Source organism: Muscardinus avellanarius (assembly GCF_963383645.1).
Source record: "Muscardinus avellanarius genome assembly, chromosome: 9".
Classification (NCBI taxonomy): Eukaryota; Metazoa; Chordata; class Mammalia; order Rodentia; family Gliridae; genus Muscardinus; species Muscardinus avellanarius.
The window spans coordinates 109701021-109725779 of NC_137795.1; the positions used below are offsets into that span (position 1 = coordinate 109701021).

Below are 24759 nucleotides of genomic sequence, written 5' to 3' on the forward strand. Positions count from 1 at the left end.
TCAGGGGCTCTGCGCCGCTGCCTCCCCTCACCTTGCGGGCCCTCCTGTGAGCGTGGCGTCGATCACGTGGTCACTGTCCATGCGGAACATGTACACGCCGCGGTTCTGGGGGGAAGGCAGCCGGTCAGTGCAGACCCGGCCTCCCTCTCCGCCACCGCCCCCCCACCCCAGCCCTGGCCCCTGCATCTCCCAAGCCACGCCCCGGGAAAGAGCCCAGGGAAAGGCTAGGTGGCTTCTGCCCACAGCCGAGCACCTCGGGGTGGAGGTGGGGGGCGGGGCCACGGGTGCTACCTGGGACTCGTAGAGCTTCTCCTTCCTGTTGGCCACTTCGTTCCGAATGATGGTCCCGATGTACTCGATGACCATGGTGTGCTTCTCGATGTCTCTGGCCGCGTACAGGCCCAGGCCCTGGGGAGGGGAGAGCGCCACACGGAGCAAATCATACCGTCCTCCGCATACGAAGGCACCGCTCGGGTCTACCGGGGCCCACGCTACGGCGCCACCTGAAGGCAAAGGCTCTTTTGGGCGTGTGACTTGCTGAAACTGAAAAGCCTGACAGTCGTGCCACCTAAAACCGCAGTGCGCGCGGGTCAAGTCCTGCGCCACAAACAACCCCCAGTGCCATGCAGGGGGCCTGGCTCCCGTCCTCTCCACCTCACAGTGCGAGGGCGCAGCTGCCTTCGCCCTCTCCTTGCCCAGCCCCAGGTGCTCCTGGCTGGCACAGCCTCTGGGATGGAGAGCTGAATGAACCTGCATGGCTGCACAGCCCAGCCCGCGGTGTCCGACCACAGCGAGACGCCGCGGCGAGATCGCCCACGGAGCAGGCCCTGCCAGCCCCCGAGAGCAATGGCTCTGCTGTGACGGTAGCCCAGCGCAGCCTCACAAGCCCAGTAAAGCAGACACAGCTCACGATGAGGAGCCACTCAACCACGAACAAGCGTAGACGGCTCTGAGTTTGAGACACCGAGGCAAAGGGGATACAGACCGCTCTCCTAGAGCTCTGCACCTTCTCGCCCTGATCGGGCCTGTGGCCTCGCTCCTGATGCAGCGGGCAGGGAAGGAGGCCCTGTTCCACCGCCTTGGCGCAGGGCAGGGAGAGCTTAGCGTGTGAGTTGACTTTGGCTCTTTACTGGTGCCCGGTGGTCACGCACCTCGGAGCTCAGGGAGACGGAGGCACACGTGCACAAGCACTGCCCAGCTCCCGCCCCACCCACCTTCCCAGCTCGAGCCTGGCTGGCCCTGACCAGTTTGTGTGCGCACCCTGCCCACGGAGGCGGCGCCCTCAGGCCCTCCCTCGCTCTCCTGAGGCTTCTCCTCCTGTCTAGAGCCCTCCTGTGTCCCAATTTCTCCCTAGCTTCTGCACCAGGGAGAGCATCGACCTTTCACGTTTGTGACTAAATAATCTCTAGCATAATGTTCTCCAGTGCCATCCATTTCCCTGCAAATGACATAATTTTGTTCTTTGTGACTGGGTAAAATCCTATGTGTATATGTCTCATAATTTTGTAATCCATTCATCTGTTGACGAACACCTAGGCTGGATCCAGTTTGGCAACTTGTGCAGCTATCAACACAGATAGGCATGCATCGCTGTGGTAGTGGACCCAGGAGAGGTGTAGCTGGATCATACGGCAGGCCCATGCCTTGTCTTCTGAGGACCCTCCACACAGCTTTCCAGTGGTTGCACTCATTTGCAATCGTATGGGGGTTGGGGGTCGCTCTAATCCCAGCATTCGGGAGGCTGAAGGAGGATCGCAGGTCTGCAGCTGGCCTCAGCTACTTAGTGAGGCCCCCACAACCTAGTGAGACCCTGTTTTAAAATAAAGAATAGCCGGGCGCAGTGGCGCACGCTTGTAATCCCAGTGCTTGGGAGGCTGAGACAGGAGGATCGTGCAGGTTCAAAGGCAGCCTCAGCTACATAGTGAGGCTCTGAGCAGCTGGGACCCTGTTTCCAAATAATGTATATAAAAAATATGGTGTAGCCCAGAGATAGAATGCCTCTAGGTTCCATCCCCAGTACAGCAAATAAATATATAAATAAAGATAAAAAAATAAGAAATCAGGCTAGAGGTATAGCTCAAAGGTAGAATTCTCCTGGGTTCAACCCCTAGCACCACCAAATACCAAAAAGGGCTGGTAGGGGTGTAGCTTGGAAGCAGAATGTATAACGGTATAATATGCAACACACACACACAATACAAAGAGCTCTTAGTTGACTGTTTAAGATGTAGGAAGAAAACTTTTCAGATAAAGCAGACGTTTCAGAAAGAACAGGGAGAGGAAGAAATCAAAACTGAAAGTGGGGAAGACTGGAGAGGAGATAGACCCCTGGGTCATCAGAGTCGCTGTCATAGAGGCCCCAAACTTGAGGCCCACAAGTGTCCAGGTGATGCTGCTGCTGCTGACCTGGGGCCCGCACTTTTGAGACCCCAGGTCTAATATTTGTCAAAAGGCGCAGAGAGAGAAAACAGAGGAAGAAACCTACAGGAGAATCAAGAGAGATGACGTTTCTGTCTGAAGGTGGCAATGCTCTGGACGGTTGGGCGTGCCGAGAGAGTGAGGCTGCGACATGGATGCAGCGTCCACATGCCAAGAGCAGAGGAGAAGGCCGCACCAGGGACGAGAGGCTGAGTATGTAGACCCCATGGGCTAATCTGAGCCACGGCACCGGCGGGCTCTGAGGGATGGGTGGACACACGAAGCCTCAATGGTACAGGCAGGGGAGCCGGAGCTGGAGGATAAGCTATTAGAAGGAAAGAGAAGTCCCAACAGAACTCAAGGAGGACCTGGATGTGAGCACACGGTGCCACACAAGCAGCAATGCCAGCGGGCGACTTGAGGAGCCGGGAGGACGGCAGGACCGGGGCTGTGTAGCAACGTGAGAGCTTTGCGATTCCACTGGGGGACATCCACAGAGAGACGCCGAAGACACGTGAATGCTTAGATCTGCAGCTCAGGAACTGAGGACTACAGATGACACTTTATTTTTATTTTCACTTATTTGGAAGGAGGGGTAATGGGAATTAAGCCCAGAAGCATTTACCTCCACGCTACACCCTCAACCTGATTTTATTTTTTTATTTGGAAACGGGGTCTCACTAGGTTGCTGAGAGCCTTGCTCAGTTGCCGAGGCTGGCTTTGAACCTGTGATCCTCCTGTCTCAGCCTCTTAAGTACTAGGATTACAAACGTGTCACCACACCCGACTCAAATGTAATTTCAAATAATTAGCTTAAAGAAAGCCTTATCTAAAGATGTTCACTATCTTTCAAGACAAATATAATCATTTCATAAAAAGAGAAGGTAACTTCCAAAACCAGAGAGAGCACCTTTGAAGACAGTCATTTTGGTTAAGTGCCGGGAACACACGGCTCTACTGAGCTTTCCACAGCCCTCAGCATGTTAAGCGCAGGGCTGCTTCCCAGGAGCTGCGGCTGCAGTGTGGACCCAGGCCCGCTGCCCACCTGAGGGGTCCAGCACCACGTACCAAGACCACACACTGACACAGGAAGCAGGACCTGGGAAGCGCGAGCCCCGGGCCGTGGAGCGGCCTGGCGGAGGAGCCGGCTGGTGTGTGCAAGGCCGAGCGCTGCCCAGTGCCGCAGAGACTCACAGGCAGCCACGTGCAAGAACTCGTGCCCTGGGTACCGTGATGAGGGCCCTGGACGGCACCCTGTCCTCCGGGACTCACCTGGATCCGAGACCTGGCCAGATACACGTTGGATTTCCATTCAGTCTTCATCCTGCGGTACTGCGACGACTTGGAGTGGACGAACTGCTTACTGTAGGGCGCGCTCAGCTCCCCGGTGACCGTGCTCTGGAAGGACTTGGAGGTGCTTGTGCTGTTCAAGGTGTGCGGCCTGCAGGCAGCATGTAACAGACAAAGGACAACTGAAGACACCTCCGAGGGCGCCGGGCCGGCCACTCCCAAGCCTCACTGACAAGCACGGAAGCTGCCTAGCAGACACACGCGTCCTCTGGGCGGCCGGCACGTACACAGCCAGACAGCAGCGTCGTAAGCAGCAGACGAGCACAAGGACCACTAATCCTGGGAACCCTGGGCTGTGCTAAGTGAAGTTAAAACAAAATACCTTAACACAAACCTCTTGACATGGGCACTCATTTTAGGTTCAGAACGGGCACAACCTGTGGGGTTAACGGCAAGGGGCAGTTCCATGAGAGGATTCCGGCCGTATCGGAAGGTGTAGCTTTCACAGGCCTCAACCCCAGGCAGCTGCGAAGAAGCACAATGCACAAAAGGTTAAGCTGTGTGGCCAAGGCGGCGGGCTGTCCTGAGCCGCCACAGGAAGGCCCCGGGAAACCCCGCCCGGCACTTTTCCAGGTGCTGAGCGGTCTGTCCACGTATTTACACACTGGCCTGCACTCAGCTCTACCCAAGTGTGAGGACCTGAGTTAAGTTTCAAAGCAGAACCTGGGAAGCCCTGGCAAATAAATGTTCCTCCAGGAGCAGACTGACCGGCAGACCAGCACACAAGCGTGTGCAGCTGCGATCCAGGTCCTGGCTGCTGCCACAGCGACGCGCGTGCGAGCCCCTGGGCAGGCCTGGAGCTGTAACGCCAGCAGCAAAGTTGCTCACGTGGTCCCCAGGCCACTTCTCACCTCTTCCAGATCTGACCAGGTGTGATGGGCTATGGCTCTGTGTCCTGGCCTACAGGTGCCAACTGAAGGGCTACTTACATAGTAGCTGAGATGCTACAGGACGTATTCCTTCTGAAACCTTCCTCTATAGTCATAAGAAAGGGTATCATTAGGAAGAGCTACTCCAAAGGAAGCAATTAGGCTCATTCCTTTGGAAGTTTCCTATGTGTCTCCAAAAGACAATACATAAATAATTTCTTATGCTTGAAAACAATGCCTTATAATCACACGTCTTCCAACGGTGCCATGTCACTATGGTTTAGTCAGACTCAGGGCCAAACTCACTTACCATCTTTTAAGCAAAGACAGAAAGGGAAAAAAGGCTGCTAAAACCTGATGCCCTTTGGAGACGACCCCAGGAGTGTGGCCAGGAGTGTCAGTATGGGAAGGAAGACCCCCACACTCTCAAATGCACAAGACCTGTGTGCGTGCGTGCGTGCGTGCGTGCGTGTGTGTGTGTGTGTGTTTCCAGGGATGGAACCCAGTCTACCCCCAGCCCTATTATGATTTTTTTTTTTTTTGTGGTACTGGGGGTGGAGCCCAGAGGCTTTCTGCCTCTGCACTGTACTCCCAGCCCTATTTTATATTTTATTTGGGAACAGGGTCTCACTAAGTTGCCGAGAGCCTCACTAAGTAAGTAGCTGAGGCTGGCTTCGAACCTGCACAATTCTCCTGTCTCAGCCTCAGGGATTGTAAGCGTGAGCCACCACGACTGGCAAGTCTTTTTATTTTTGAAACGGGGTCTCACTGAGTTGCAGAGGGCCTAAGCAGCTGAGGTTGGTGCAAACGCGATCGTCTGGTTTCAGCCTCCCGAAGGCTGAGGAAAGAGGCAGCACCCAGAGGTGGAGGAGATGGGACGAGGGCTGGCGTCCTTCCAGCCGTGGAGAGAACCCGACCTCTGCTACCCGACCTCTAAGTGAATAGGAAGCTGCACTGGCCTCCCCACTGATCTCCGAGGTCATCTCCTCCAGACGAATGGGCCTGTCTCAGGGAAGTCCTGCCTGACCAGCACACAAGCCCATTTGCATTTGCTCTTGAACAAGACACTCACTGACTCGGCGATCCGTGCCACTGCAGAGACCGTTAAACCAAACAGGTCTTCTCCTTTTAAATACGCGGGGAAAAGCTGGAGCATCTCGGACTTTTTCCTCACACATGCCACAGGCTCCAGGATTTTATCCCAAACACCTATGGAGAAACAAGAAAAAGAAATTTTGTTTCTGGGGTGATGATATGGGGGACTGACCCCAGGGCCATTCTATTTTTTTTTTTTTTTTTTTTTTTTTTTTTGGTGGTACTGGGGATGGAACCCTTCTACCTCCGGGCTACACTCCTAGACCTATTTTTATATTTTATTTGGAAAGACTCTCTTAAGCCAGAGAGGCTGGCTTCGAACCTGTGTGATCCTCCTGTTTCCGGCTCCCAAGTATGGGGTTACAAGGGTACGCCACCATGCCTGGCCCATTCTATTTTTTTTATTCTGTATTTTGAAACAGACTCTCACTGAGTTGCAGACAGCCTTACTAAGTAGTTGAGGCTGTCCTCGAACTGCAATCCTCTTGTCTCAGCCTCCGGAATCCTGGGATTACAAGGTGTGCCACCATGCCCTGCTAAGAAAATATTTTTTTATAATAAATAGGATCTTGCTGGGCGTGGTGGCGCACGCTTGTAATCCCGGTGCTTGGGAGGCTGGAACAGGAGGATCACACAGGTTTGAAGCCAGCCTCAGTTACTTAGTGAGGCTCTCAGCAACTCAGTGAGACCCTGTTTCTAAAAGTATAAAATAGGTTTGGGAGTTTGCCTGGAGGGAGAAAAGCCCCTGGGCTCCATCCTCAGTACCACAAAAATAAAGAAATAAATAAATAGGATCTTGGCTAAGCAGAAACACTGAACACAGTATAAAACCAAGAGAGAATAAAGAAATACCACTCAAAAACTTACCAGTTTCACAAGATGACCGCCCAAAAGGTAAGCCTAGTAAACCTTCTTATTACTTATGATGCTGGAGATTGAACCCAGCAGCACTCTACCTCTGAGCTACAATATCAGCCCATTTTATTTTTTACTTTTGAAATAAGGTCTTGCTAAAATACCCCATGCTGGCCTCAAAGCTCTGTCACAGCCTCCCAAGTCCTGGGGTTACAAATGTACACCACCTCAGTTGGCTTACCAAAACTACTTATGAAATGACCGCAATTTGTTTTAAAGACTTTATGAAATTTTAGAGAAAAAAATGTTATCTTAGAGATAAATAAAAGTGGAAAAGTTAGTTTAAAATAATTGAAATGTATGATAATAGCTAATTTACTTCCATACTGGCAAAACAACATGCTCAATTTTAAAAGAATTAGTCCAGTTAGTAATATCTATAGATATGTTCCCATTTCCTCATATCTAGATTATAATATGAAACTGGCATTTTCTTTTGTAAATAAAGCATTTCATACTTTTTAAAAAAAGTTAATTTTTTTCTACAAAGCAGCCGCCTAGTACTTCTTTCAACAATCGAAATAAGGCGGGTGTGGTGGCACACCTTGTAATCCCAGCATTCGGGAGGCTCAGACAGGAGGATGGCCATTCGCGGACAGCCTCAGCTACTTAGTGAGGCCCTCCGTAACTTAGTGAAACCCTGTTTCAAATAAAGAATAAAAAATAGGTCAGGGGGTGTAACTCGGAGGTAGAATTCCTCTGGGTTCCACCCTCAGACCCACAAAAAACAACAAAAACCCCACAACCAATCAAAATGACGAATCTAGACTTATCCTGGTGTCGAAATTAAATGTCTAATTCTTAGCTGTAAGCTGAGTGTGATGTTGGGTGCAAGCCTGTAATCCCAGTACTTGGGCGGCTGAGACAGGAGGATCACAGATTTGAGGACAGCTTCAGTAGGTAGTGAGACTCATGGACCTAACAAGACTTTTTCAAAATAAAATCAAGCAGGGGGTGTGGTGTGGAGAGAGAATGCCCTGGGTTCAATCCCCAGTAATGAAAAAAGAAAAAAGAAAAAAATTCCAACTCTAACCTTGCATACTCTCTGACGCTCCTGAGATGAGACACCGTATACAGTCCCTGCCTTCTAAACACTGACATTAAGCAGAGGGTTCCCAAGGTAAGTAACAGGCAACCTTTACCTACAGGCTGTTTCAGATTTTACCAACTCTTATTTTCAAACGTGATTTTGAAAGTGATTGTACAACTGTACAGCAAGCGCGTGGCGCAGTAGCACAGGCCGCTACGGTATGTGCTGTGGCGGGCCGTCCATGCTCGGGGGAAGCGGGTGAGGAGCGGGCGGCTGACCTTTAGGCGAGCGGTCGCTCAGGACCAGGTCTTCGTGGCCTTGCTCCACGATCCTGACGACAAACAGAGGGCGCCCGTCCTGCTCCTCGATGGAGCACAGGTAGCGGCAGCGCCTGTTGGCGTAGCGCGTGCTCCAGTACAGCCGGCTGGCCTCGTAGCCCACCGGGTAGAGCGCCTTGGCCGAGTGGAAGGCCGGCATCTGCTGCGGGAGCAGCTGCCCGATGGTGTGGAAGATGAGGCTGCCCACTCGGAACGTGTGGTCCCGCTCTCCCCGCTGCACGATGCTGGCGATCTGCCGCACCTCGTCCCGCTGAACGTAGACCCTCCTGAAGACCGCAAAGTAACTCAGCTCCTGCTCGTGGATGCCCTTTGGTTTGTGTATGGGACAAAGCATGGTTTTGTCCTTAAAAAACATGCATTGTGCTTTAATGGCGCAAGTAAAGTGATAAATGTTGGTGCATCGAAATCTGTGACACCCACTGGTGGCACCTGTCTTGTGGCAGAAGACGCACTTCATCTGCAGGCCTCTCCGCAGCGCAAGCTCCACATTGATTAAGGCGCCGGCCTGTGTCTCGTAGACCTCTGTGGACCACAGGGCACAATTCAGGTGGACCCAGAGGTCCAAGTCCAGGTTGAGGAGCCGCGCGGGCCCGTCTGTCAGGCCGTCGCCCTCCTCGTGGCAGAAGCAGCACTTCCGACAGTCCCTGGGCACGGGATCGGGTCTCAGCGAAGTGCCCAGCTTCTTGAGGAATTCGTCGATCTCATCCTCACAGGGCGGCTTGAACGTCCCCTTGGGGATCACAATGTGGATGCTCCACTTCTTCCACTTCATCCCTCTCCACTTTTTGTTGAGCGGTCTACAGTCCTCGAGCCCGCCGTGCACGGCCCGCAGCCGGGGCTTGAGCTTGACCGTCACCTTGAGCTCGTCGGGCCTGGCTTCGACCCTGGCGGCCTCAAAGGCAGGAGGGAAGGCGATGGGCGGCGACGGAGGGGGGGAAGCTCTGTCCTGCAGCTGCGGGAGGCAGTGCACGTCCAGCGTGGAGATGTTGTTGCTGTACTGGTGAAATGCTCTGCAAGGCGTCTCTCGCAGGGGTGACTGTGGCAGCGAAGGGATGCATTCCTGGGCAGAAAAGGAACCATCAAAGAGAGAGTAACTCACATGCCCCAATCAATTTTTGTTACCAAGACACAAAGCAACCTGGTTTTACAGGGTGCGTGACTTGAGGGGGAGGAGAGGGTCAAGGAGTTCAGCGAAGGTTGGGCACAGCAGAAGGAGGCTCTGAACATGGAGGGTGCCTAAGTCCTGCGTGAGAAGCTGATGACACAGGGTCACCAGGGCAGTCCTTTCTGTACCTTTGCTAAAGGCCAAACCTGGAGAAATGGACTGCCCTTAAACCTCCTGGACACTCCCCGCTACGTGCAAGACAGACGGAGAGCCAGCGCCATCAGAAGATGTGGCTATTCAAGCCATACAGTGCCGCAGCAGCATTGCCAGGAGCGCACCTGCACGCTCTCAGCCTCAGGCCTGAGCTCCGGGTGCATGGGAGAGAGGGGGAAGGAGCTCTCTGCCACGTGGCAGCTGCTGGCCCCTGGCCACTCACGCAGCTGCTCGAGGGACGGGTTTCCCTCCCATGGGCCAGGCTGGCACTTACCAGTTTGGCCAGCTACACGAGCCCCACCCCCGGAAAAGCACATGCAGACCGCCTAGAGACCACCTGGGACAAACGCCTTCTCATCCAGCGGATGCACTCTCATTCAAAGCCCATGTTATCTGAAAGGAAGCTTGCACTGCATTACGACTGCTGCCTGTCAAGATGTAAGAGTCTCTAGAATGTTCTTCCATGAAAGACATGCTAAAGCTCTAATCTGGAAGGAGGAATGACCTGCTGTATGGCTAGAGAAGGAAAAATCTCTTTCAAAACATGTAATTAAGAATGTATCGCTTCAGCCTGAGTGGTGGATGCGCTTATAATCCCAGTGCTTGGGAGGCGGAGACAGGTTTGAAGCCAGCCTCAGCTACTTAGTGAGACACCGTTTCCAAATAGGGCTGGGGGTATAGCCCAGAGGTAGAAAAGCCCCTGGGTTCCATTCCGAAATTGCATTAAAATCAAATAAAGCAGCTTGGGGCAAGCAGGATGCTCTCCCTCGGAATGCATGAGTAGATTTAGTTTATTTTTGAACAAGTTTTCTTGAGATAAGATCAATAAACGCCATGCTTAAATGCTAGTAAGATTTGACGATTTGTAATTTGTAAAGATTTGTAATTAGTGAAGTTCCAAATTTTAGTATTGCTGTTCTATTTCATTCTGAACTAAAAATGTAACTTCTGTCGTTCCATTTTTTTCAAATAGCTACTGGATTTGAAGGCACAATACAGATCAAGGCTATTTATTGTCACGGGCAACCCAATTAGCATCTGCTTAGGTTTCCCACACAGAGCTCTCTGAGGCAGGCACACATCTGCTTTATTTGCTACTGTGTACCTAGACACAGAAGCCACTTGTATACACCGTTGAGACCACACTGCCTTTATTTACCTTGCTCTCTGAGTTTTTTGCTTGTGCAGTTGATGAATAAAGAATAAAGCAGTTGTTACTACAGAAGACAACATCCTTCTCCATTCTCTTGGCATTCTCTCGGGAATCCTGAAAGTAAAGAGAAAAGCATCTCAACAAGTCAAGCTTAATAAAAACAAGCCTACACACTACTACTGTTTCTGTTATGTTCAAAAGTAAGAACAGGTCTCAAAAAGTAAGAAGGTGATCACGTCCCAATCCTTAGCATTTAATTCTGAAGCAGAAAACAAATATACAAGTATACTGCTCAGATCTGCTATTTTCCAGCTGCGGCTGCCGTCACTGGTGAACATGTCCCCACAATGGAGCGAAGGGCCCTGCTGGAGGAGCAGCCGCGCCAGACACCGCCCTCGAAAGAATGGCGAGGTACCTTGTTCACAAACGATGCATCTCTGAAAGACTTCCGCACGCCACTTCCGAGAATAACCACTTTGCAGTGGCAGCACCACTGTGGTCGGAGTGCCGTGCTCTCTGCAATACCGTGACTGGAGTCCTTATATCCAGAGAGACCTATAAGCGACCAACTTTGGTTAGTAATTAAAACTGGCCAGAGACAGAGGTGGTGCATGGTGTTAAATTACATTCTATCAACCTGTCACAAGCTGGCTGGTTAGCTTACTTTATATTTAAGCTTTCTTTAGTAAAAACGTATCTTCTGAGCGATGGTTACAGGGCATGTGACACTGAGTACAAAGAAACATGCCTACTGTGAAACAGCTGGGAAGCAATGCTAGCACAGAAGAGTCTAACAAAGCCACGCTGCCACCATCTATTAGTACCCACTAGAGCGCAGTGAGCGGGGGAGAAAGACTTGCTGCAGGAGAGTAAGCGAGTGGCACGCCCGTGCAAGATGAAGAGGGATCCGACAAAGAGGTTTCAGAGCGTGGCTTGGAGCACAGTGAGCAAGGTCCCAGGGAAGGCAAAACTAAGGGCCGACGGGGAGCAGAGGACACGGCCCTCCGACAGCAGCCTCAGGTGGGCCAGGGCAGAAAAGAGGCAGGAAAAGCACAGACACGGAAGCAGCTGAAGCCGAGCGTTCACTCCCTCACAGGCAGCCCTCGAGAAGAGTCCGAGATGAGCACAGAGAAGCCGCTGGACTCTAGAGGCTGGGCAGCAGGCAGCCCAGAGCATGGCGAAATGCCGGCGACAGGCAGGCAGCACCCCCGCGGCTACGGCTGCTGCAGGTTCTCAGATAGGAGCGTGAACACCGAGGGAGAGCCGAGGGAACAGGGGAGCGGGAAACCTAACACGTGCAGGCCGCCGGCCGCGCCTGTGCCCCTCGGGGGCTCGGGCCGGCGAGTCAGAGGCCGCTCCAACAGCCTGCACAGAGGGTGGCTTTCAATGCTTCCTAGCTGACAGCGTGACCACACACCACAGCACAGGCCTGCACCAGAGAAGAGCGCCTGCGAGAGGCTAATTTACCAAGAGCTACACACCAACACATTGTCTGCTACTTGCTAAAAATTAAATTGAGATTTTAAAAAGAACAAGCTTAACTTATGAATCAAGAATGGATTTGAGGTTAACAAAAAGCTCACTAGCTCACCATTGCTTGTTGGAGGAAATGGTACATTAGGCTGCTTCAGCCGGTAAGAGCTGGCTAATCTGGGAGGGTTTGCAGATCCGGGTGGAGGCCCACGAAGAAGCAAATGCTGGCGATACTCCAAACCGGGGTTTATTCTGTGGCTACTGACCAAACCCACGGATGGAACATCTGGAGCATTACTAACCTCGTAGCTGCTAGGAATTCGGACGTGAAGAAGGTCGGAAAACGCAGCCACAACACTGCTAATGTTCTAAAACAAAACGCAAACACTGCGTTACGCACCCAGAAGTGGCACTGAAGGGGACCACGTGCTTCGCACGAGTGCGGTCTGCGGTGCGCAGACAGCGCAGGAGATTCCGACAGCTCTGCCTAGATTTAAGAGTCTCAGAGGAAAACAGGGCTTTGTAATGGACCAACATACAAGTACTCTTCATAAACAGAAATACTCAGAAAGGAATCCCAATTAACATTAAATATCTGTGAAAACATTAAACTATTTTAGATATCTGATAGGTGGAAAAGACACAACAGGAGGGAGTTAACCCTTCTCATTTTCAGTCAGAAAGTTTACTCCACAAGGCTTCCAGCCAGCCCTGGCCCAAAATCTGAGATGATCCACAGAACACACGTCATGCTGTGGCTATTTTTTGATAACCAATGTTTGTATGAGTTTGGTCTTCAATAAAATGTTTTCGTAGAATTCAGAGTTAAAAGAGATAAAGCTGGGCATGCCTATAATCCCAGTACTGGGGAGGCTGAAAAAGGAGGACTGCGGGTTTGACGCCAGCCCCAGCAAATTAGCTAGACCCTCAGCAATTTAGGAAGACCTTGTTTCAAAATAAAAAAAAAAAAGGGCTCGAGTGTAGCTCAGAGGCAGGATACCCCTAGGTTCAGGCCACAGTACCAAAAAACGAAAAAGAAAAAAAAAGGTTGAAAAATCCTCATCCAATCATAAGCAGCTGCTACCTGATGGACATCTATTGCCTCTAGAAAGCTTTTACTGTCAATAAATTCTGTTTCAATAGTCAGTTTTCTTCCCCCCCCCAATAGTCAGTTTTCTACAGCTTCAACAGTATGAGAAAGTTTCTCTCTAAAAAATTCTCTAATGTACCTATCCTTTAAGAATAACGAGTGGGCACAGTGGTACCTGCCTGTACTCCTAGTAGTAGGGAGGCTGAGACAAGAGGGCTGCAAACTGAAGGCCAGCCTCAGCAACACAGGGAGACTCAGCAAACTAGCAAAAGGCTGCCTCAAAATAAAAAATAAAAAAAGTAGGGCTGGGGATGTGGCCCGGAGGTAGAATGCCCCTGGGTTCAATCCTAAGCACCACAAGACAAACAACAAAAACACCAAGTAAAAGGAGAAGATGTGTGACCTCTGAGTTGGGGGTGGTAGGCACGCCTGTAATATCAGTACTTGGGAGGCCAAAAACAGGTGGATCACAGGTTCAAGGCCAGCCTCAACAACTTAGTGAAACCCTGTTTCAAAGTAAAAAGGGACTGGGTGGAGCTCAGAGGAAGAAAGCCCTGGAGTTCAATCCTCAGTATCATGGGGAAAAATAAGAGCCAACATTTGAACTCTAGCTTCCCTACCTGTCCTGATCACATGTTTAAGAAGAGTATTCAAAGCAGGTTAGGTACCTGAGATGACTATCGACCCCACCTGGAACCTCCTCTTGTCCTCAGTGACCCTGAGATCTTTGTCTCACTCTAAGCCACCAACATCTAACAATGGGACGTGAGCCGGAGCATGCAAAAGCCGTTCCATCTGTTACCTCAGCAGCTGCGGGGTGCAGGGTGATTGCTACAGATATAAGACCCGATCTGGGACCATTTGAGGATGAACCAAAAGGCGATGTAATAAATAAAGTGCCCGGCTCAGTTTTGACGTCATTCCTTCTCGACTCCAAACCTTCAAAAGGAAAAGGGGGAAAGGAAGGAGTGTTAATGGCTTTCCAGGTCAAGATGTTCGCATCAGTGCATCAGCAGGCGCGCCGAGGCGGCGGGAGGGCTCTTACCTCTCCCCGCGGTGCTGGGAAGGATGGGGATGACGGGCGACGGCACTGGTTCCGGAGGCTCCTCTTTGACCAGGGCCAGATCTGGGTACCGGCTCACCTCCACCCCCACCACGCTCTCAGGAGAGGACGAGGGCACAAAGCTCTCGGGTGTGTCCCGGTCGCCACAGGGGCCCTGTATTCTGGAAGAGGAGCACACGCGTGTCAGCCTGCAGACCCGCCGCGGGGCCCCTGCACAGTCCCTGCACACAGCAAGGCCATGAGCAGCAAACGAATCTGGCAGAGGCCACACAAGAAATCTCTTGGAAAACACAGGAGGCAGCTTAGCTGTAAAAGAGTGTATGTGATCATGTTTCCTTCTGACCAAAGCTTCAGCATCAAAGATTAAAGACCTGCCAAGGGAGAAGAGGATTAAATGATACTAAAACACAGAAAAAGTGAAGATTAAGACCTCTGCACTATCCCAGACCCATGAGGCTCGGGGAAGTCTCGCGTTGTGTAGACAGCACAGAGACATGCAAACACAGAGCCGACATCACAGCTGCAAGCACGTGAGGACAGCCTCCTGAGGCTGCTGCGCACAGGGGGAGACAGGGGGAGACCTAGCATGGCCTCGCTGTGAGCACCTGTTCTCAAATGACAAAGTAAGACCAGAAAGAAGAGAAAGGCGGCTCCTGTCACGTCTAAGGCTTCAGTGCACTAGGGCAACGGTGAGCTCTGGGCTAAGTGTGCAGAATGTTCCCGTGACTCCTCTCTCATTCATGCTGAACAGAATGGAGAAAGGCTTCCAGACAGAGTCCTGTGAAAGCCAACGTGGAGCAGGCACCAAACACCACACCCAGCGAGCTGAAGAGGGCACCTTCCCTGGCAACACGCGGGACCCTAGCAGTGAGGAGAGCAAGAGAAAGGAGGCCTGATCTTTAAGCCTACACAAGGTACTCTTTGCTTTGGCCTGTTTTTCTCATAAACCCTAATGAATATTGTAAGGGCTTTCTCCTAAGTCTTAATAAAATAAAGGACGTAGATTAAGTGGGCATCTCATCAAACAGAGAGTAGCTAACCAATTTTCCAAGGAAAAAACAGAAATCTGAACTATGATCAGCCTCCTACCTCTAGAGCTGTAATTATCTGTCAGGGGAAACAGACTCTCCCCACTGAGAAGCCTCAGGCAAAGCAAATGCAGCTTGGCTGGGAGATCTCCGCGGCCTGGCTCTCCACAGCGGCACGCTGCACGGCTGCCACCGCCATCCTTCCACTGCAGGTGGCCGAGGACCTCGGCACACCCAACACATCACACGCTAGCTTGTGAATGACCGTCAGCTTTGAATGCAATCACCATCATTTGTCAAACTCCCTAAATTTTAAGACTGTAATAATACAAAACTTTTTAACAGTAACAATGTCTTACAAAATTAATATTCTTTTTTTTGGTGGTACTGGGGTTCCTGGAAGCCCTTCTACCTCCGGGCTACACTCCCAGACCTATTTTATACTTTTTTTAAAAAACTGGAAACAGGGTCTCTTAAGCCAGCGAGGCTGGCTTTGAACCTGCGCGATCCTCCTGTCTCTGCCTCCCAAGTGCGGGGATTACAAGCGTGCGCCACCACGCCCGGCCAAAAAACTAATATTCTTAACAATATTACTCAGCAAATTTTACCACTCAAATGTTTTTATATACCATTCCTACACACATTATGCCAAATACATAGGGAAAGAAATAATAACTACTTGGCAAAAAAATTAACTCCTACCTCAATTCTTCCTGATTGTTGTGAGGCGGTGTTGGGAGCGAAGCTGGAACATCAACTGTCTTTGGGCCATGAGCAATAGCTCTGGCTAATAAGTCATCCTGAGGCCTAAAGGGCAGTGGATGTGGCTTCGGTCCTAGAGACTTGGTAACTGCAAAAGCAAACAGACAGAACTGCGTGTTTACTCAAAGCTGACAAGCAGGTAGGACTTTGTGGTCCCCCACCCTGCATTACACACAGCTGGCAAAGGGACCTTCCTCAGAGGTGGAGAACGTGGAGGCTATCATCCTACCTTCATGGCCCACGAACACTCCGGCTTTTCCAGCAAGTTCTTCAGTTGTTGCAAAACCATTTGCCATCTTCTGACAAGCCATAGGAGGTGGTGTAGGAGGAAGAGAGGCAGGGGGTGTTGGAGGATTACTTAAATTATTCTGCTGCAGGAGACCAAAAAATTTTTAATTATATGCTACTGAGCAAATATGCAATGACCTCGCTAAAACCTAGTTTTGTGGTTTTTTTTTTTTTTTTTGGTGTGTGTGTGGTACTGGGGATGGAACCCAGAGGCTTTCTACCTTTGGGCTATATACTCCCAGCCCTATTTTGTTTTATATATTTTATTTGGAAACAGGATCTCACTAAGTTGCTGAGAGCCTCACTAAGTAGCTGAGGCTGGCTTCGAACCTATGCGATCCTCCCATCTCAGCCTCCCAATCGTGGGGATTACAAGCGTGCACCACCACGCCCAGCTAGTCTTGTGATTTTTATTTTTAGCACACGGAAGCAAGGCTATAGAAATGTGGTCAAGAGGCATCTTCATTCCCAAATGCACAACCAGGAAGAAAAATACACACCCAAGGCCAGGAGATTTTTAATAGAATAACTACTTGTGGTTTTGTGAAGGTAACGTTATCTACTGTCTTACTTGACTCAGTTTGAGTGCTTGCTTTGTGATAAAGGCACAAATTTCCATTATGCCCGAGTCCATCATATAAAATTCTTTCCAAGTTTTATGGTTATAGTAGCTAGTAAAAGATAGCTTTAAATTTCAATCAATAAATTATAAAATGTTCCCCAAATTTCTTTCGTTCAATTTTCATTGATATGCCCCAGTTCTATGAAAAACTGAAAAATCTGTATTCCTAAACCTATAATTACAACTCACATCTCAGATATGAGAATTTGGATTGTCTGAGATCTCAAAAAGAAAAAGAGTAACAATAATCTAAAAGGACCAACTATATCCAAATGCAATTCCTTTTCAAACATCTCTTTCAGCTTAACCAATCTGCCATGTAATGTTTAGTTTCTCAAGGAACACTGGAATCTATCAATACTACCCTGCAAACCAAGTGCAAGGTAAAATTACAAATCTTGCAAAGACACAGTATTTCCTGAAAGTGGTGACGCGGTGCTGAGGAGCGGCTTGCACTGAGAGGAGCGAAGAGCAGCCACACGGGCCAGACAGAGCATCCTCCTGAGAGGACTGCCTTGATATGAAAGTCACAGAAACGTCCTCAGGAAGACACAGACTCTCAAATACTTCGCAAGAATGATCTTTTTATGTAAGGCAGATGCGAGCAGAAGCTGTCTATGATGCTATAATAAAACTCTATTCAAAATGTAATACTAAAAGAGAAACCTGATTTGGTATTATATTATGAAATTAATGCACAGTTACAATTCGCACCTAAATTACTATATAAAGGGCATTTGGAACTTTTTAATTTCATTTTTCAAGGTGGAAGTCTAACTACTTTTTCATTCCCAATATCTATTATAGATTTGAAAGTTAGTAAGACTATAAGGAAACATGTATTTCCTCTACCATGGAAACATACAATGGCTATTTTTCACAATTTGTATTCTTACCTATAGAAAATCTATTTCTTTTCTTGGAGGGGATGGGAAAGAATCAGGTTTACTTAAAGCAGCTTCTGAAGAAGGTGGAGGGGCTAGCTCTCAAGAGCTCTATCTTCAAGGGGCTCAGGGGCATGAGGGCCTTTATGGAGAGGGAAAGGAGACCGTGATTTCTATAGAAAATTTCAAATATTCATGTTAGAAATGCTTCACCAGGTAGACTTCAATCCTTTAGTGGAATGTCAATTTTAGTGAAGCATGAAAACTTAGATGTGGACTGGATGAAAGACCAGGGCACATTCTACCAACTGCGACCGGGTATCTTGAAATGGAGCAAGCTGGCACCCTGGCAAAGAAACATACCTTGCAGATCAACTGAGAATAGTAGTCCGAAACCCCTTCAAGGGTGGCACTGCCAAAAGTTCCTAGAAGTCGATTCCCACTATTAAATTGGCCACTGCCATAAGGAAGAAAGTGCGCAAAGTTCACTCCAATGATCGGTTCCATTAGAGGGAGCAGAGAGAGCTGCTATTAAAAAACACATTTAAGAGTAATGTACATGATAAACAAGCAAAACTGAGTGTTCTCAACTTCCTAAGACCCGAAGCAACTCAGGCCAACAGGGCTTGAGAAAATAAGACTTAAAATGCTGGAATGAGTGAGAGAAATTAAGGAATCTCTGAGATAACACTTCAAAATGAGCTTTTTCCCATCCCAAAGGGATGCTGCCAGGTGTCTCACAAGAAAACCAGGCTCCTTATCTTTGCCCAGGAAGACCCAGGCCTGAGCTGAGGCTAGACACTACCACCATCACTAAGGGCCGTCTCCCCACTTCCACAACCACCACGGATGTGCGAGAACAGAGCTGAGATGAGGAGTCTTGTGACTGCACTTCTTTGGACCCAAAGTCTTTCCTCACACCCAGGCTGCTCCTGTGGGACATATGCAGGCCTTGACCATCACCTACCAATCCCTAGAGCACTGGGAACCGAGGCACCAGGAGGATAAGGCACAAGTTTGCTGGGGAATACAAGTCCACTGGATTCCTTGTCCAGAAGTCCCTTATCCTCATCTCTATTTTAATCCGAAATCATCAAAATGAAGAGAATGTTTCCATCTCGTAGGGCTGAAAAGGCACTGTCCCCCTACTTGTGGATTCTATAAGGCTGTGCTGAACGACCCACCTGTTTCAAGTGGGTGAAGGAGTCAGGGTTGGAATACATCGCCTGTTTCTCCTCTTCATCCTTTTTCCTTTTTTTTGAGCGAGGCGCTGCCTTCTCCCCAGTCCTCTGTGTCCGTTTGGTTCGCTGTTTCTTGGTTTCACTTCCTCCATCTGTTTTTGGCAACTGGTTGATGCTACCTCCAAAACCACCTTGCATTTGAGCCCCCAGAGTTTGCTAATGTAATTGGAAAGATTAAAAAAAATGAGTGAAGTATCCATGTTAGGTTCTCAGTTCACGCTAGAGCAGCCCACCCTAAGGCTCATATTCCCAGCACAGTAGGGAAAGCTGAGCACACAGTGGCATCAAGGACTCTTGCTGTTTACTGAAAATACCCTGCCCACGCGTGCGCACATGCGCGAGCGTCCCCCCCCCCCCTTTTGGGCATTAGTCTCAAATATGGAAAACAATTAGCTGCAGAGCTCAGGGAAAGACAGAATGCCGACGTGTGGATGAAGCACACCCTCACGCTGACCTCCTGGGGCCAGGAGTTCCTCCTCCCAGCTCTTAGGCAGAGTGGAGGAGGGCTCCAAGACACAGGACTGGGAATCCTCTGTCGGGTGGCCCCGGTGAGTTATTTTTGGTTCTCTATACAAACTAGGGTCTGGCGAAATGCACAGTCTAGAAGACAATTCACAGGCTCCAGAGTGCTACACAGAAAGCAGCTGAGCCATGCCAAAGAGCCACACTGGTCCCCACACTGGCTCACTATTCCACAGCTGACGGAGAAATAACGGCTGTCTACTTAAAAGTCAATGCAAGGGAACAAAAATAACAGCAAAGACCCCTGTGACACTTGACTTTTGTCTTCATGATCAAAAAGAAGTGAGATGTAAGCTGGGCCCTCTGAAGGTCCCCTCCACCGTCTTCACCTTTTTGAGGATTGGACCCAGGGGCACCCATAAGTCTACCTCTGAGCTGTACCCCAGCCTTATTTTATTATGTGGAAGCAGGGTCTTTCTAAGTTGCCCAGATAGACTTCAAGCTGGTGCTCCTCCTGTCTTAGCCTTGCAAGTACTGAGTTGATTCCACATCTGGCTAGGTGCCTGCTTTTTAAATTCAACAATTTAATAGCCTTGATCCCCAGGCTATGAAACATTCCTGCACTGCACAACCCTCAGTGTAAAGACGCGCAAGATGCAGTCTGTGTCCTCTGCAGGCCACTGAGTGAGGCCAAACAGTCCTACAGGTCAGTGCGGTGTATATGGCTCCATCACAAGCTTGAGACTGGCTGAGCTGAGGAAGGGGCCTTGGCAGGGGATTCCAGAACTGCACTTACAGGAGAAGATGACCAGCTACAGAAAAGAGAGGAGTGGCGGCACACGACCTTGTGTGGGAGGGTGGGAAGAGACCGTCAAGGGCCTGCAGGCCACTCAGGACTCCTAGGGCCAGGACATATCTTGGAGAATGTGGCCTGAGATCAGCTGGACAGTCAGCCCTATCTGCTGGCAACAAATAAGACTGGAGAAGAACCACCACTACCATTTACAAAGATTACATGAATCTACTTGGTCAGTGCTCAGTCCCTACTGAATGGTCAAAGAGACAAAAAGAGTACGTCAACAACTGCAAAAAGATGAACTTAAAAATAATCTTAAAACTGAAAATTTGGATAAAGAAATACACTGTCCCACCCCTATTCAATTAAAATATGAAAATTATAAAAGCCAGTCTAAGAAGCACCTTACCATATCTGAAAGTTAAGAGGCAGAAGCTATGGAATAGAATAATGAGGTCCCAGAAACTTGAGTTTTGAAATGTCTTAATGAAATCAATTGAAATAGGATAGGGGAAAAAACCAAAAGCAAATCCAATACTGATAACTTAAAATGAGATATGAATACATAAAAATCACAGAGATGTGACACTACCCACATGATGTTTACACAACAGTGGTCCCTGAGAGCCCACAGGGATACATGAAGTGCAGGAGGCACCGCCTACATTCTAAAGAAGTTAATGAAATTTTGTCACGTACTTACAATAAAGATACACATTTACTTCCTTTGCTTTATATCAATTCAGTGATTACCAGCTAAAAAACACATTATTCATGAACTACAATACCTTGTTTCTTAAAAAATAATAAAATTTACTTAAAGTTTATGAAGTAAAAACATGGGTTCCATGGAGAAAGAAACAACAAAATAGAAAGTGTTTCTTTGGAGAAAAAAGATTCCAAATCAGTGTTAAAATTAATAAATTGTTGGCACTAACCTGTGATATGTATAATTTAAAAACAAAAAATAATTTGCTGTAGGTTTCATGACTCACGCTTACCAATCCTTCTGCTGGGTTCTGCTTCTCCACTGGTTTATTATCCTTTGAATAGCTGTCCTCTGAACAGAAAGTGCCCTCAGGTCTTTGATTTAAAAGGGAAGAGGACTTTTTATTTTTCAAGAGGTGTTTCAGAAGTTCATTCCCCGAATCTCCTTTGGCGGCAGGGGCAGATCGGGAAGGGCTCTGTGCTGAGGGGGCAGGCCCGGCCGCAGCGACTTCTTCGTCCTTACTCCTCGTCTGTTCCTCCAGTGTGGCCTCCTCTTGGTTTGGGCACTGCTCTGTCTCAGCTTTTTCCAGTTTTATTTCTTCGGTTTGGGCAGGGGTTTCTCCGGAGAGCTTACCCACCTCTGGATTTGCGCAGGTCTGCTGACTTGGAGCTCCTTGTGAGCAGCCATCGCTGGGAAGCTTGTTCTCCGACTCTGCACACGGCTGGTCTGCCGCTGCAGAGGTAAGCGAGGTGCCCAGGGGCTCCGCCAGCCCTTCTCCCTGCTGAGGACGCTCGCTGGGCGTGCTTGCCGGGGGAGTGGGGGTAGTTTCTGAGATGCTTGGTGTGGTGGGAGCAGTTATGTCTGAATGGGGAGTTGATGGTGCTTTGGTGGATTCTTCGTCATCCTTTTTCTTTCTTCTTGTTCTTTTCTTTTTCCCTTTTTCTTCTGGAATTATATCAGAATATAACTGAATGAGAGATGGGGTTGATCCTGGGTGACTCTGCCCATTGGTGACAGCAGGGTCCTGGCTACAAGGGAGGCTGCTGCTTGCTACTGGAGATGCTGCTGGTAAAGCAGGCGCAAACGGAGGCCTCAAGGGGGACTGCTGGAAGCTGGCTGCAGGAAGACTCCCATGTCCCTGCTTACCAGAGTGGAGGTTTGGGCTTCCACCAGGAACAGATGGTGGGTCGGAAGCAAATGCAGGCCCTAGCTGCCTTCGCTCACTGGCCTGCATTAAGGTTTGGGTCGGGGGTGAATTAACAGACCCTTGCTGTACATTCTGCTGCGGCAAGACCTGCCCCATCTGCTGTTGGTGCTGTGGAGACTGCTGAAGGGGTCTTGGAGGCTGCATAAAATCACAAGGTTGGTCGGAACCATAGAATGGAAGCTGGGGCACAGAGGTCCTGCAGCCCAGCTCGGGGCCCACCAGGCTGTGCTGCTCCATCTCCATCCTCTGCTGCAAAGCTCTCTGCCTGTCTACTTCTTGCATCAGCTGGATTCGCTGTCTCTCCTGCTGCTCTCGCAAACGCTCCTTTCGTTCTCGTTCCTGAAAACTTTCACTGAAGGGGTTGTTGTCATCAAATTCCACTCGTGGTGGCGGTCCACTCGGCGGGTTTGCATTTGATACTGCTCCTGGGGCTGGTGTGCAAGGTTTTATTGGCAACTGGGTAACTGGAGGCTGAATCCGGGGAGGATGGAGGGGGAGGTGAGCAGGAGCACCGGCAGGCTGCCATCCGGGTAAAGCAGGGATCCTCGCAGGGCTAGTGTGGCTGGAGAGGACTGCACCGTGCGGTGGGTGCTGAAGTGGCTGTGGCACCATGGGGAAGCTGGGCTGGCTCATGGTGGGTGGGGTGGCACCTGGAACGAGGGGTGGCTGGGGCTGGACACCAGGCACGAGGAGAGGGCGGGCCAGTGCACACTGCTGCTGCTGCTGTTGCTGCTGCTGCTTGATCCGGTAATCTTCAATCAACTCAGCATGCTCTTTCTGTTGTTTACGAATCTGGAATAAGTATTAAGACAGTCATATGCCATTTAAACTACATATCAAAAGGTAAGATGAAACAACACACAGGGACTACATAAGAACTGCTTAATTATGGCGCCTTAAAGGTCACATTAAAAGACAACACTAGAATAACTGAGATTTAACTCAAACTTTAACCATTTATTTATTTATTTATTTAGTTAGTTAGTTAGTTATTTTGGTGGTACTGGGGTTCCTGGAAGCCCTTCTACCTCCGGGCTACACTCCCAGACCTATTTTTACATTTTTATTTGGAAACAGGGTCTCCTAAGCCGGTGCGTGTGGCTGGCTTCGAACCTGTGCCATCCTCCTGTCTCTGCCTCCCAAGCGCGGGGATTACAAGCGTGCGCCACCACGCCCCGGCAAACTTTAACCATTTAAACGTAAGAGTTTAATAGTTTCTCAACTTACTTCCTTGTGTTTCCTAGTCAGACTAGCATACTTTCTGCAAATATGAGTGTATGATCGTTTCCCACGAGCTATGTAACCCCTAGCTTCCTTTCCTGTCATCTTAGCCAGCTTACCAGTTAGGCCTGAGGGGACAGACTGGACTAGTAGGGCAATGAGGTGTTCACAAAGCAACTACCGTAACTGAAAGATGCTTCAGAGATATAGATGGTGGTCAGCCATGTCTTTCTCCTGACATTTCTGACTACTTTTAAAAAAAACATTACCACCAACTACTTTTTCCCAGGATTACACTGAATCACAGGTAACTCTATCATGAAATTGTCTATATCATGAGATGTGGTCCTCCTGTCCCGTTTTTCAAGTGCTGTATTAGCTTCTAAACAAGATCCGATCTTTGAAAGCTCCAAAACTAGGCTCTGGCCAAAAGATCTTAAAGAAATATGCTAATGAGAGTAGAAGTGCTAAATCTAGTTTATAAAAATAATGTGTACGTGTGCGTGTGTGTTACTGGGGATTGAATTCAGGGGTATTTTTCTGAGCTACCCTCCCAACCCTTTTCATATTTCCTTTTTCATTTTTTTACAGGACTGGGGGTTTAATCCAGGGGCATTCTACTTCCAAGATAAACCCCCAGTCCTATTTTTTATTCTTTATTTTGAATAAAAATCAAGGGCCTCACTAAGTTGCTGAGGCTGGCTGCAAACCTGCAATCCTCGTCTCAGTCTCCCAAGTACTGGGATTAAAGGCGTGCATCGCTACAACTAGCAAAAACTCCTTTTACAAGAGTATTTACCTGAAATGAACACAGGTCAAAGAAGTAAATTTAAAATTTAAAAAGAAAAGAAGCTCTTGCTCTATAAAGGCCCCAGTATTAAACAGTGGTGGTATTAATTACATTACTCTTGTTGGAATATTATTCTGGTTGCCGTGGCTTGAAAGGAGTAACTGTCAGTTTCTAATTTCTGAAACTGGTGATGTATGATACCAACACCTTAAGAAAGCTGCAAGGTTAAATGGGAAAGAAGACACGTGGGTGCTTCTTGGAGTGTTCCTGACATGGGGAACACTCCAATTTTCACAGACCCAGTGTAACCTGAATCTCCTTGCTCCTTCTGGCACTAACATTTGGGTTTCTTTTTCATTTGAATTTCACCATTAAAACTGACAAAAGCAGATGTTAATTTCTGGCGTACAGTCTATCAACACTGAAATTAGTGTAGTCGTCAACACGATGAATCAGGGACACACTCCACTGGCCCAGGAAACGCTCGTGCTACCTCTTTGTGTTAACCCCACCCTTGGTTATCATTCACCCTTTTTATACTTTTTTTTTTTTTTGCAGGTCTGGGGATGGAACCCAGAGGCATTTGACCTCCAAGCTACACCCTCTGCCCAATTTTTATTATTTTTTAATTATTTTT

General features: G+C 49.0%; 1 protein-coding gene across 1 annotated transcript in view; it reads right to left on the reverse strand.

Annotated features, from left to right (window-relative positions):
• The window catches only part of KMT2C (lysine methyltransferase 2C), a gene marked incomplete at both ends in the record, with an annotated part of 244663 nt that overhangs the window by 1077 nt on the left and 218827 nt on the right, over positions 1-24759 (reverse strand). Inside the window, 15 exons of the mRNA XM_080701295.1 lie at positions 32-105; positions 292-408; positions 3691-3859; positions 4091-4233; positions 5710-5846; positions 7956-9075; positions 10493-10600; positions 10902-11041; positions 12078-12327; positions 13852-13988; positions 14095-14273; positions 15843-15990; positions 16132-16273; positions 18881-19093; positions 21197-22903. Coding sequence (XP_080557421.1) covers positions 32-105; positions 292-408; positions 3691-3859; positions 4091-4233; positions 5710-5846; positions 7956-9075; positions 10493-10600; positions 10902-11041; positions 12078-12327; positions 13852-13988; positions 14095-14273; positions 15843-15990; positions 16132-16273; positions 18881-19093; positions 21197-22903 — 4784 coding nt within the window. The remainder of the gene's footprint in view (positions 1-31; positions 106-291; positions 409-3690; positions 3860-4090; positions 4234-5709; positions 5847-7955; positions 9076-10492; positions 10601-10901; positions 11042-12077; positions 12328-13851; positions 13989-14094; positions 14274-15842; positions 15991-16131; positions 16274-18880; positions 19094-21196; positions 22904-24759) is intronic.